Here is an 11100-nt window from a genome sequence, read left to right as displayed (position 1 = left end):
GACAGGTGCACAGATGGGCACGTGGGCTGCTGTTCTGCACTACGCTCCATTAGTCTTTTGCCATTCACACCTTTTGGCCTGGTGTCTGCTCTGTAAAGCGTCTTTGCGGGTCTTCTGTAAAAAGCGCTATACAAATATAGAAATAGAAAACTGAACTGAAGCCTTCTTCAGTGGCAGGTTTAACCAGACATTGTTTAGCGCTTTTAAGTGATTAACTTCCTCACCAGACGAGTTTCAATCGTGCTGATAATCAGTTACATAGCGGAAGGGACAAAAAACCATTCTGGTCATCAGTGCAGTACCCGACTTATAAGTTTAAACCCAAATGTCAAAAAACCTGAAAGTACAGAAATTGTGTTAATTCCTTAAATAACCGTTAAACAGAAAGGCATTCTGCAATGCTTTGTACCAAGAACATACAAATGTACAATGATTTAGATCACTACCCCCACCACCTAACTCTCATGGTCTCATGGCTAAAATAAGTGTGATTATACACTCGCTCACTGAAGCTGAAGGAATAATGTTAGTCAACTGTCCAGCAAAATGTGAATGTGAACAAAAAGTGCATTTTTTTTTGTGTGTGATAATTACATAAAGCAGAGAAGTACAATAGTGCTGCAAATGGAGCCAAACATTAAACATGACAAGAGTCAGCAAACATCAAGAACTAATCACTTTCCACAGCCAAGAAAAAAACTGTAATTTATTAATAGTTTGAAAGAAGCTCCATAGTCGATGAAAACATTTTTTTCGGTGCATGTCATTAACAATCACATTCTATGAGAAGAGGAACAAAAAAACAAAACAAAAGCCACTGACTTTTTTGTTTGAATCTCATTACAGACTTTTTTTTTTCCTTAATATTTCAAAACTAAAGGCAAAAAGCGCAACCCAACCGCCACCCCCAAACTCCTTACTAAAACAAAAGAACAGATACCCTTGAAAGACATGGGCTTTCAGGAAAGCCACAGTGCTTCAGCAGAGTGGAGAAAGCTCATTGGTTTAGGAATACACAGCATGGCGATGTAATGCAAGATTTGTCTAAATTGGGGAGGGGGGGGGGGGGGGGGGGGGGAGTGGGGGGTAAAGAAAGGACAATATGGCCTCTGAACACTACAAAAACACACCCCTACACAATGAGTCCAGAACCCCAGGGAGAGACAGAAGCCACAAAGCAGGCCTAGACAGCACCCCCCACTTGTGCATAGATCATGATCCTTTTTAAACCAGCTTTTATTTATTTTTTCCTAATTTTAGCAGAAAACAAATCTTTTCATAAAATCTTTTTTTTCCTCGTTTAATACCTGCCACAACAATAATGAGTATGACAGACAGAGAAAAGGAAAGACATAGTAATGCACAATTCTCCTGAATTTTACAGGAAGGGACCTCATTAGGAAAATACCATAAAGTTTAATACATACAGCATCTGTATGCTATTTCACTGTTTTAACAATCAAAACCATTGATCATTTTGTTTAAAATGTAAAGCAATTTCAATATATAGATTTATACATAAAGCACTCCATTTTTTCTTTTTTTAAAGTTCATTTCGAGTCCATTATTTGGTAAATATGTAACTGCTACGGATTTAGAAACAAAGTTAATTTTCTTCTTAAATCCATAACCTTCAGTGCTTGGAGTTGTTTTTTTCTGTATCCTTTTCTCTCATAAAAATGTACATTAAAATGGCGTGGAGTTGGTGCTCTGGAATCCCTGCTTTCCTGAGACATTATCCACTTTTGTGTGTGTGCGTGTGTGTGTGTGTGTGTGTGTGTGTGTGTGTATATGTGTGTGTGTGTGTGTGTGTGTGTGTGTGTGTGCAAGATAGTGAGCAAATTATGTCTTATTTCACAAGACAATAAAATTGAAAACTCAAAATTGAAACAATACAGGCTTAGAATGTTCATAAAATCAATATTGACAAAAGAAAATGAAAAATGAAATACAACACAACACTGATCAATCCCAGAGTTCTGAAAGTAGCATAAATCTTCATTCTGTATTTCATCTGATGGAAGAGAATTCATCCGTTGCTTTCTCCATCATACCCATTAGTAAATTCCTTTCCCTTGAACTTCAGAATAATGAAATGTTTGTTTGTAAACGACAGGTGGCCTCGTTTAAAAAAAAAAAAGAAAAAATAAGAGAGAAAATAAGGTAGGCACCTCTGACGAGTCTTGTAACAAACTCACCAAACATCCTCACGCTCAGTATCTCCACAATGGAGTTCTAGTCCATCTACATCAACCTATGGCCACAGTTCTTTGAAAACATTTTTTTTTTTTTCTTCATTTAAATTTTTTAATTTTTCTTGTTTTTTTTAAACATTTTCCTTATGTTTATAATCTGAAAAAATGGTGCAATACTCATAATTATAATCCTTTTTTGGATTACTCCACAATAAAAGCCACTATAAGGTAGATAAACATTTTACAGACAAAAAAAACAAAACAAAACATTTTTTTTCCATTAAGTCCTTGAGTAAACATTAACACGTGAATTGTCACAATCTCCCCTCTCTACAAGTTGTACGGTGAGCAGAACGAGGGGCAGTAGACACTCAGTGCAACGTTAGAAACTAACAATATTCATCATATATATTTTGACAGGCAAAAACAAAACAAAAACAAAGAAATGGACATAGCACAGACTCACAATTGCTTGCATACGCACATACACACAACCTTGTGCAAACACTTTCACACAACAAATGTCATTTTGCATTTTTATTTTCTTTTCAATCTTTTTTTTTATTTTATTTTATTTATTTTTTTACTATTAACCTTGAACTGGTGTTGTCAAAAAGCTCGGAAGTGGACGAGTCAGACAAAAGAATTACAAAAAAGTGTTCACATTACATTATTGGCGCTTCTTGATTCAAGTATTTGTGTTTGTCTTTTTTCTTTCGTTTTGATATGTTTATGATCACTTCTGGGAAATGTATTTTTTTTTTGTACAGAAAAAGAATGGGATCGGGGTGCAGAAGAGGGGATTGAATGATAAATTGAAAGAAAATGTTTATACACACACATTAGCTCTAGCATGTGTATGCATAAGGAATCAACACGTGCATATCTACCTAGGCCCTTACAAAGGTTTTTTTTATTTTCTTTTTTTTTCCTTTTTTTTTTGTCATTTTACTTTTTTTCTTTTTCTTTTTAACTTGATCCTTCAAGTTTCTGCATATCCCCACCCGAGCGTTACCCCCTTATGTACATGATTGAGGGGGAAGTACACATTGTTACAGCTGCATTAAAACAGACTTTTAAAAGGGAACGTTCCAGAAGTGGGCATCCTGGACGCCCGTGTGCGACGAGGCCCGTGTCCTACAGCAGTGGGGGTTAGGGGTCGGGGGTCAGGGGTCAGGCTCTCGGCCCCGACGCCGAGGTCGGAATACTAGAACGCTAGTAGGACATTCTGGTGGGACATTCTCAAGTCCACGGCCAGTTGAGCTAAAAGCAAGGCAGTTTCAGAAAGAGGCGATGGTGATTTTTTGAGTCACAGAAGATCGCCTTAAAACCCCCCCCCGGCCCCCTTTTATTTATATTTTTAAAAAGACCAATTTAAAGTACCAATTTAAAGACGTCTCCCTCTACCCCACCAGGAGAGGAGAGCCTGCTGATAGTGGGCACACGCAGACCAGGACCTGTGAAATTGTACAGTTCTGCAAACCCGCTTTGAGCGGAAGGAAATGAATACGATCAATACAGCACTCGCTAAAGGCATGTTGGGTCTGCCAGCTCCTTCCAGGAGGACAAAATGTCTGCCATTTGGGATAGAAAAGGCTTGGAGACCAGAAACGTTTCAGCTAGAAGTGCAAAGCTGAAACGCGTACATTATATTTAACTTTTTTTTTTTTTTGTCAAACTTCAAAAATGAAACTAAAATGTTTCTTCTTTTTTGGTATAAAAAATATGTACCCGGGATAACCCAATTACAGTGCACCAAACCATACGGAATCCATTTGTCATGTTTTTTTTTGTTTTTTCTTTAATCAAAGGGAGTCTTCCCCAATAAAAGCAAGATTATCTCAACTACTAGGATGAGGTGTTACCCGTCTGACTCAGATCACGCCTGCTCACCCACAGTGTCTATCAAAGTGCCTTGCAACGGAAAATGAAAGTGCTCTGTAGCAGAAGAGGAAACGCCAGAAAAATGGGCACTGAAGCCTAGCAGAACAAATTGCTTTAGAGAGAGAGAGAGAGAGGGGGAGAGGGGGGGAGAGAGAGAGGGAGGGGGGGGAGCGAGAGAGAGAGAGAGAGAGATAGAGAGGAAGGAAAGGAGAGAGAAGTTATTATATTGGCACGCAGGACTCGAGGGAAAGTGAGGGCGGCCATTTTGGACCTTGCCCCCTCAATGCCATAACCTCAGAAATCTACCCTTTCATCGAGCCCGAGGTTCGAGCGAGCGAAAGGACGTTTGTGAGCGGAAAACACGCTTTTCAAAAGACAATCTCTTAAACGGAATCGAGCCTTCCAGACGCCAGCTTAAGCTACAGCGGGCCCCCCCCCCCCCCCTTGCCTGCCCTCTTTGGGGTGCTTTTGGGGAAAAGGACGTCAGGACCCCCGATGCTGGCCTCCTGCCCCTCTGACACAGCCTGGCTTCACCGGCGCCAGCCCCAGCGCATCCCGTGCGTCACCGCAGCTCTCAGGAGCCGCGCGCGGGAACCGCACAAAAGATTTTTACAAACCAAAAAAATACAGGAAGGTGCATTTACCACAGAATCTCTTTCCTTTTTGAATGACAAGAAATATTGTTTCCTTAACCCTGCCCTGAGATCAAGCTGATGTAAGATACATTGTTCAGGAAAGTAAACAGTGAAGACCCCCCGTCTGCGTAACACCTGATTTGTAGAATGCGTGAGCGTGTACATAGATAGGCGTGTGTGTGTATAAGTGTGTATGACAGTTTTGTGGTCTACCCTAGTTCTCAGACAGGAGCGTGTAAGAGCTGGGGGGGGGGGGGGCACAGGAGTGTGTCCCGGGCTCAGGGGGGGGGGGGGGGAGGGGCCTCCTGAGAGGATTGGCACTTCATCACTGGGGAGGTGCCGATCACACACCTCTTCTTCATTGCATAGGAACAGAGCTCAGAGTCCGTTCTTTTTTTTTTATTTCTGTAGCCTTTTTTTTTTCCTTTTTTTTTAATGTCTTAAGAAAAAAAACAAAAAACGAGTGGGATCAATTACCCGCTTGTATGTTGGGGCTCTAAGTCCTTCCTTTCAGAACCCCAGTAAAGCACCGAGAGGAGGGGGCATGTCTGTGCTGAGGGGGGGTGGGGGTGGGGGTGGGGGGCAGCAATGGGAGGGGCAGGAAGGCCAGCCAATGAGCAGGCGGAGCAGCTTGGGGGGGCGGGGCTAGACCCACTGATCGCTACACCCCCCACCTACATCTCAAGGTACCACCAGGACATATTTACAACAAAAAAAAAACACAAAAAACACTGGTTTCAACACAAAGCATGAGCACAAACAGAGGACAATAAGAGAGAGCAGGAATAACGGAGAGAGATAATCTGCAGTATTACTCCACATTTGCACCCCGCACACTGAGGCACCTCTTACCCCGCAAAAAGTGTTTCTGCATTCCGGCAGCCGAGGGGGCCAGTGAGCAGCTGCCCACAGAAGACCACCGCGTGGAGACGCAACAAATAAACAACAACAAATAAACACTGGTGATTCCAGACGGGGGTCTCCGCTTCCAGCTAACGTGATGTGGGAGAGGGGGGGGTGGGGAGACCAGGTTGAGCGCTGGCACAGTAGTTCTGATTGGCCAGTCCTGACGCAGCTGCTCCTGACCGGGCTCAGGGTCCAGACGGGCGTGGGCCCGGCTGCCCGGGGGGAGGGGGGGGAGGGAAGCACTGCTGCAGATTTGAGGAGGGGGGGGGGGGGCTGGCTGGGGGAGGGGGCGCCACAGTCTCCACAGCAGATAGGCACTCGATGGCCAAACTACCATACAGGTTTGGCAGGAGCCGCCGTGGTGGGCTCCTACAGGATCCAAGTAACATTGCATGTCTAGCATCTTCAGACACAAGGCTAAACATTTTGGAGTAACAGTGATATTCACTTTGATATACAAAAAAAACCAAAAACAAAAAACAAAAAACAAAAAAACAACTAAAAACTAAATAAAACTCATACGCAGAGGCTTTCTTGCCAGATAGTAGATTTTAGTCTTTTCCACCCCCCTTCCAACTGCTACCGTTTTTCAAGTCCATTCCGGTCCCCCGGACCAAGGAGGGACACAACAAAATGGGGCAAAGACAGTCTCGAACACAGATACAGTACAAAAAGAATAAGGAGATGCCACCAAGAGATGTTTCGTGTCCTTAAGTCTCTTGTTTTTTTTTTTTCAGTTTTCGGTGTTGCTTCTCCATTTTCTGGATTTGTTGGTGTTGCAGTTTGAGCTCGACGCTCTTGTTAAGTGCTATAACAAACTACCCCTTTTCAAAAGTCTTTTTTTTTTTTTTTTTTTGTTTCGTACATTTGTACCAAATGCAAGGAACACTCTTTTAATCTACTGCATTGAGAAACTCCTCTTATTTGGTATTGTGCCAGGTCTCCGGCCCTGTTCTCCCCCCGTACAGTCCCTGCTGTGTGCGGCCGAGGAAGTACGCTCAGTCTGCCCGCGGCGCCCATGTCGGTCCAGACCCACGCGGTCCAGGGGACCTCAGCTGTTCCACTGGATTCACACAACAGTTTTTGGGAGGGGGGGGGGGGGGGGGTGGGGGGAGGAGGAGCGGGGGAGGGCACCAGGGCTCGGGAGGGTAGGATTTCTGCAGTTCCAAAGTTCTCAAAACGACCCCTAAAAACAAAAAAGAGAATAACGAAAGAATAACGGCAACCAGCTTCTGTTGAGTGTAACGGTGGACGGAAGTCTCTGGCGTTAATATTGCACAACGCATCACTTGAAGGGTGAAGGTTTTTTTTTTTCTTTTCTTTTCAGAAACTGGCGGACCACATGAGACTGAGGACTTGATTCAGGAACAAAACAAAAAAACTAAATGAAATCAGAATAGCGAGTAGTCCTTAAACACGGTGTGGTAGGGTTCAAGAGGGTTCAACAAGTGTTACAGTTCTGTAGAGCAGTGGTATAATAGGACGTACGGACAGTAAAATTAAGCGCTGGACACACACACGCGCTCCCGCACGCACGCACGCACAAACACGCACACCCTCAGCCAGATTAACATATGTTTTTTTGAATAATATTCTCTCAGCTTATGTTGCGATAGATATAAAAACAGCCTGAATATAAGAAACAAAACAGCAGTGTAACTCCCTTTAACGAAAATAAAAACGAAAAAAAACGCGCTAGAGTAAGAGCTGGCGTCGGTGGGGACGGGCCTTACTGTAGGAAACGTTGTTCTCACTGCCTCTCCTTCAGACTGCTGGCTCAGAAATGGGACTGTGCAATTCTCCATTCATTTCTTCAGTATGTAAAAAAGCATGAGGAACACCTGGGTTGGAGAGAGCGCTTAAGGCTAATATTAGTGCTGAGAAACAAACAAAACAACATAAAATAGTACATGAACCACTTCCTAGGCCAGGGACATGCTTGGAATGATGAGTTTTGAGGGGGGGGTTTCGGGGGGGTAAGGGTCATGAGGCGGGAAGGCCAAAGGGAAGCTTAAAATGGCAGCTTGTTATTTCACTTCTCATAAAAACACTTCACAATGAATGTCAGTTACTTTAAAAAAAAAAGAAGAGAAAAAAAAGGTAATCACTACATGGTTCTCTTTCCTTTGTTGAAGTCATAGCTTTTGTTTCACTTCTGCAAAGACAGCGGCTTTGAACACTTGAACCCCGCCCTTTCTGAAAACAGAAAAAGAAGGAGTAAACGCAAAAGAACGATGGACGAGGGGGGGGGGGAAGAGCAGCAGCGGGGGGGGGAGGGGGGATCCGCCCGAGCCGTCTGGGTCCTGGTTCACAGTTACACGAGATACTGATTATCTGATTATCGTCACATGATTTCGCTCGGTTTTCCCGCTCGGGTGTCGTTCCGCGCCGCGTTCCTCTCCTACATGGACTCCCCGCTCAGCAGGTCCCCGGGAAGCAGAGTGTTGATTGGGGTGGGGCTGCCGATGACCCGGGCCTCCTCTCCGCTGGGGGGTCCCCACAGGCTGGAGTACTGAGGGACCCCGGCCCAAAGCAGGTCGCTGCCGGCCTTGGCCCCGCCCCCGCCCAGGCCGCCGCTGTTCCAGTGGCCCATGGCGTGCGACGCCCCCGCGCCCCCCAGCCGCGTCTGATTGGTTCCCGGGTTGGGCTGCCAGCTGGTGGTGGGAGTCAGGGACTGACCTTGTGCAAAGAAACGGTTCACCTCCTCCTCCCCGGCGAACTCCGCCAGGATGGTGGTGTTTCCCAGCACGCACCTGGGGAAGGGGGTAAGAGACGCCGCCTGTTACTCAGCGCCCACACCCAGGGGCTCCACCAGGGATTTTTGGGCCCCGGGAAAAGGTCTTACATTAGGGGCCCCAACACCACCCCATACTACCCCATCCCTGGACTATTACAGCAAGTCAGGGCCATGTGAATCACCCTAAACCCCCAATATGGTGCCCTAGGTCAAATAACAGGTCAAATATGTATTTGAATAAGCACTGTAGAGTAACTCTCTTAGATCCAAATGTAATCTTACTAACCAAAGCATACAATTGTAAGAAAAGGGAAAAGGGAAATTTAACTGATTAAAAAAAACTAACATTTACGTGAACAGGCGAGATTATCCGGTGTCTAAAAAGGTATACATTTCGGTTTCGCATAACGTCAGGCTTAACGCGGTTCCCCATTCTCCACCCTCAGACGGCAGACACGGACACGGACGCGGCGGCTCACGCACATGTGCAGGGACTTCTGGGCCTTGGCGGCCTCCTCCTTGGAGCTGTAGCGCACCACGGCGTTCCCCTGGGTCAGGTTGAGGTGGAATGTGATGAGGGGCCCGTGCTGCATGCACAGCGTCCGCAGGGTCGACCCGTCGATCTGCAGCAACACAACCGCAGCGGGTCACAACGGGGTCCCTCTGCGGTCAGCACGGATTCTCCCCCCTCTCCCCAACCGCCCGCACCCCTGTCCCCTGTCCCCTGTCCCCTCTACCCAACCGCCCGCACCCCTGTCCCCTCTCCCCTCTACCCAACCGCCCGCACCCCTCTCCCCTCTCCCCAACCGCCCGCACCCCTGCCCCCAGCTGTAGGGGGCGATGCCTACCTGAGGAGTGAGGTTCCTCAGGACCAGCCAGCTGGAGGTCCTGCTGGAGCTGTCTGTGCTCCAAGTAGTACCTGCTGCAAAACGGCAATACAGAGGGACAGACAGGAAGAGAGAAGAGTAGACAGAAACAGATGGAGGAAAAAACAGACGAGAGAGAGAGAGAGAGAGAGAGAGAGAGAGAGAGAGAGAGAGAGAGAGAGAGAGAGAGAGAGAGAGAGAGAGAGAGAGAGAGAGAGAGAGAGAGAGAGAGAGAGAGAGAGAGAGAGAGAGAGAGAGAGAGAGAGAGAGAGAGAGAGAGAGAGAGAGAGAGAGAGAGAGAGAGAGGTGAGTTCAGGGCCAGTTAAAATGCACACCTCAGCCCCCGTCTAATTGCCGCATTGATGCTCTCCAGAGGAGCTGCTGACACCTCACACCCTGCTGAACACACCCCACGCACTGCTGAACACCCCCACGCCCTGCTGAACGCACACCGCTCAGCCCTGCTGAAAACAAAAGCCACCATCTAACCAGCACGCTTTGCTGCCATTTCTGCCGGTAAACCTCAGAATTTCAGTTGGGGCGACAGCGAGGTGCGCTAAACCAGAGTAGGGTGTGTTCACTCCACGCCCTAGCCTCAGAAACCCACACACACACACGCACACACACACACGCACACACACACACACACACACACACGAAAGCTCAGGCACGAGCCCCCCAATGTGGTGGGAATTTGAATTTATTCCTGTAAGAAAACACTCAGAGACAAAGACAGTAGATAAAATCCAATCCTTACTATGCATAGCGTCCAAGTTACATGCAAAAACAAGGACCAAAGTTCCAGGACCTTTGTCTGGATATATGTAGGCACAGAGCGCAACAAATGTACGCCCCTTCATTAGTATTCATTAATATTTCTGATAATCAATATTCAAAGACAATCCACCGCTCTTCTCCTTACTATAGATTGTTTATTCACATCTCCCCCTTCAAGGTACGTCATGCAGACGCATGTTCTCGAAACATTCCAGCATGACGTATACGCAGGGGCCTGTGCAATTAACTGCGCGTCTGAGATTAATCCATCTTATCTTGTTTTAACTCCCTACTTCTAGGAAGATAATCCCGGAGTAGCTTCCGTCATGAGGTATTATGTTTTTGGTTCTGCAGGCTCTCAGGCACCAAGACAAGATAATCCAGAACACACAGTTAACGGCCGTGGCCTTGCAGGCCCATGGTGCAGACAGGGAGAGACATCTCCACTCACACAGTTACAGAAAATAATATTGAGTAGCACAAAGCAAGTTATGATACTTTAATAAGTGTGTATGCTCTGGATCATTCCAGCATAAGCAACCAATAATAGTATAAGAAATGAGTAAAGGATAAGCAATTAATAATGAAAGAATCACATGAATATATAATTTCAACAAGAAGCCGCGAGTGAGAACGCAAGCGGAACGCACCCGAGGAGTAGGAGCCGGACCAGCCGGGTGCCAGGCCCAGGGCGCTGCCGCCCCAGGTGGAGGAGGGCTTGGTGTTGGTCAGGCCCGGGGGAGGGCGGGAGGGGGCCGTGCTGTTTCGCGGGCCCTGCGGAACCTTCCAGAGCTCGTGGGACAGCGAGGCCTGGCTGTGGGAGATGGGCCCGGGGGACCAGGTGGACTTCATGTCGGATAGTTTACCTGTGAGGGAGACACCGCGCGAGGGAGGGGGGGTTAGCCGTGGCTCAAAGGGGCACAGAGACAAGCCAACATCAAGGCAGGCGCGGAGTGAGGGGTCTGTGTGCCTGCCACAACACGGCTCCCACTCGGTCTGACCGTCAAGCAGCCATTTCCACCGTCTTTCTAATGTCGTATCGGTCTGGTGCGGCCAATTAAACTGGTCTGTAGTAAGGGCTCCAGCGCACCTCTGCTATC

The 11100-nt window shown here is 46.7% G+C and overlaps 1 protein-coding gene across 1 annotated transcript in view; it reads right to left on the bottom strand.

Annotated features, from left to right (window-relative positions):
- Nucleotides 1-678: 678 nt before the first annotated feature.
- The window catches only part of LOC133121299 (trinucleotide repeat-containing gene 6C protein-like), a 58383-nt gene continuing 47961 nt past the window's right edge, over nucleotides 679-11100 (bottom strand). Inside the window, exons 12-15 of the mRNA XM_061230504.1 lie at nucleotides 10651-10909; nucleotides 9206-9279; nucleotides 8841-8980; nucleotides 679-8373 (exon numbers count right to left, since the gene is read on the bottom strand). Coding sequence (XP_061086488.1) covers nucleotides 8022-8373; nucleotides 8841-8980; nucleotides 9206-9279; nucleotides 10651-10909 — 825 coding nt within the window. The 3' untranslated portion in view covers nucleotides 679-8021. The remainder of the gene's footprint in view (nucleotides 8374-8840; nucleotides 8981-9205; nucleotides 9280-10650; nucleotides 10910-11100) is intronic.

The sequence above is a fragment of the Conger conger genome, chromosome 2 (assembly GCF_963514075.1).
Source record: "Conger conger chromosome 2, fConCon1.1, whole genome shotgun sequence".
Lineage (NCBI taxonomy): Eukaryota > Metazoa > Chordata > Actinopteri > Anguilliformes > Congridae > Conger > Conger conger.
Note: the sequence above shows the minus strand (reverse complement) of the source record. Positions and strands in the feature narration are given on the sequence as shown.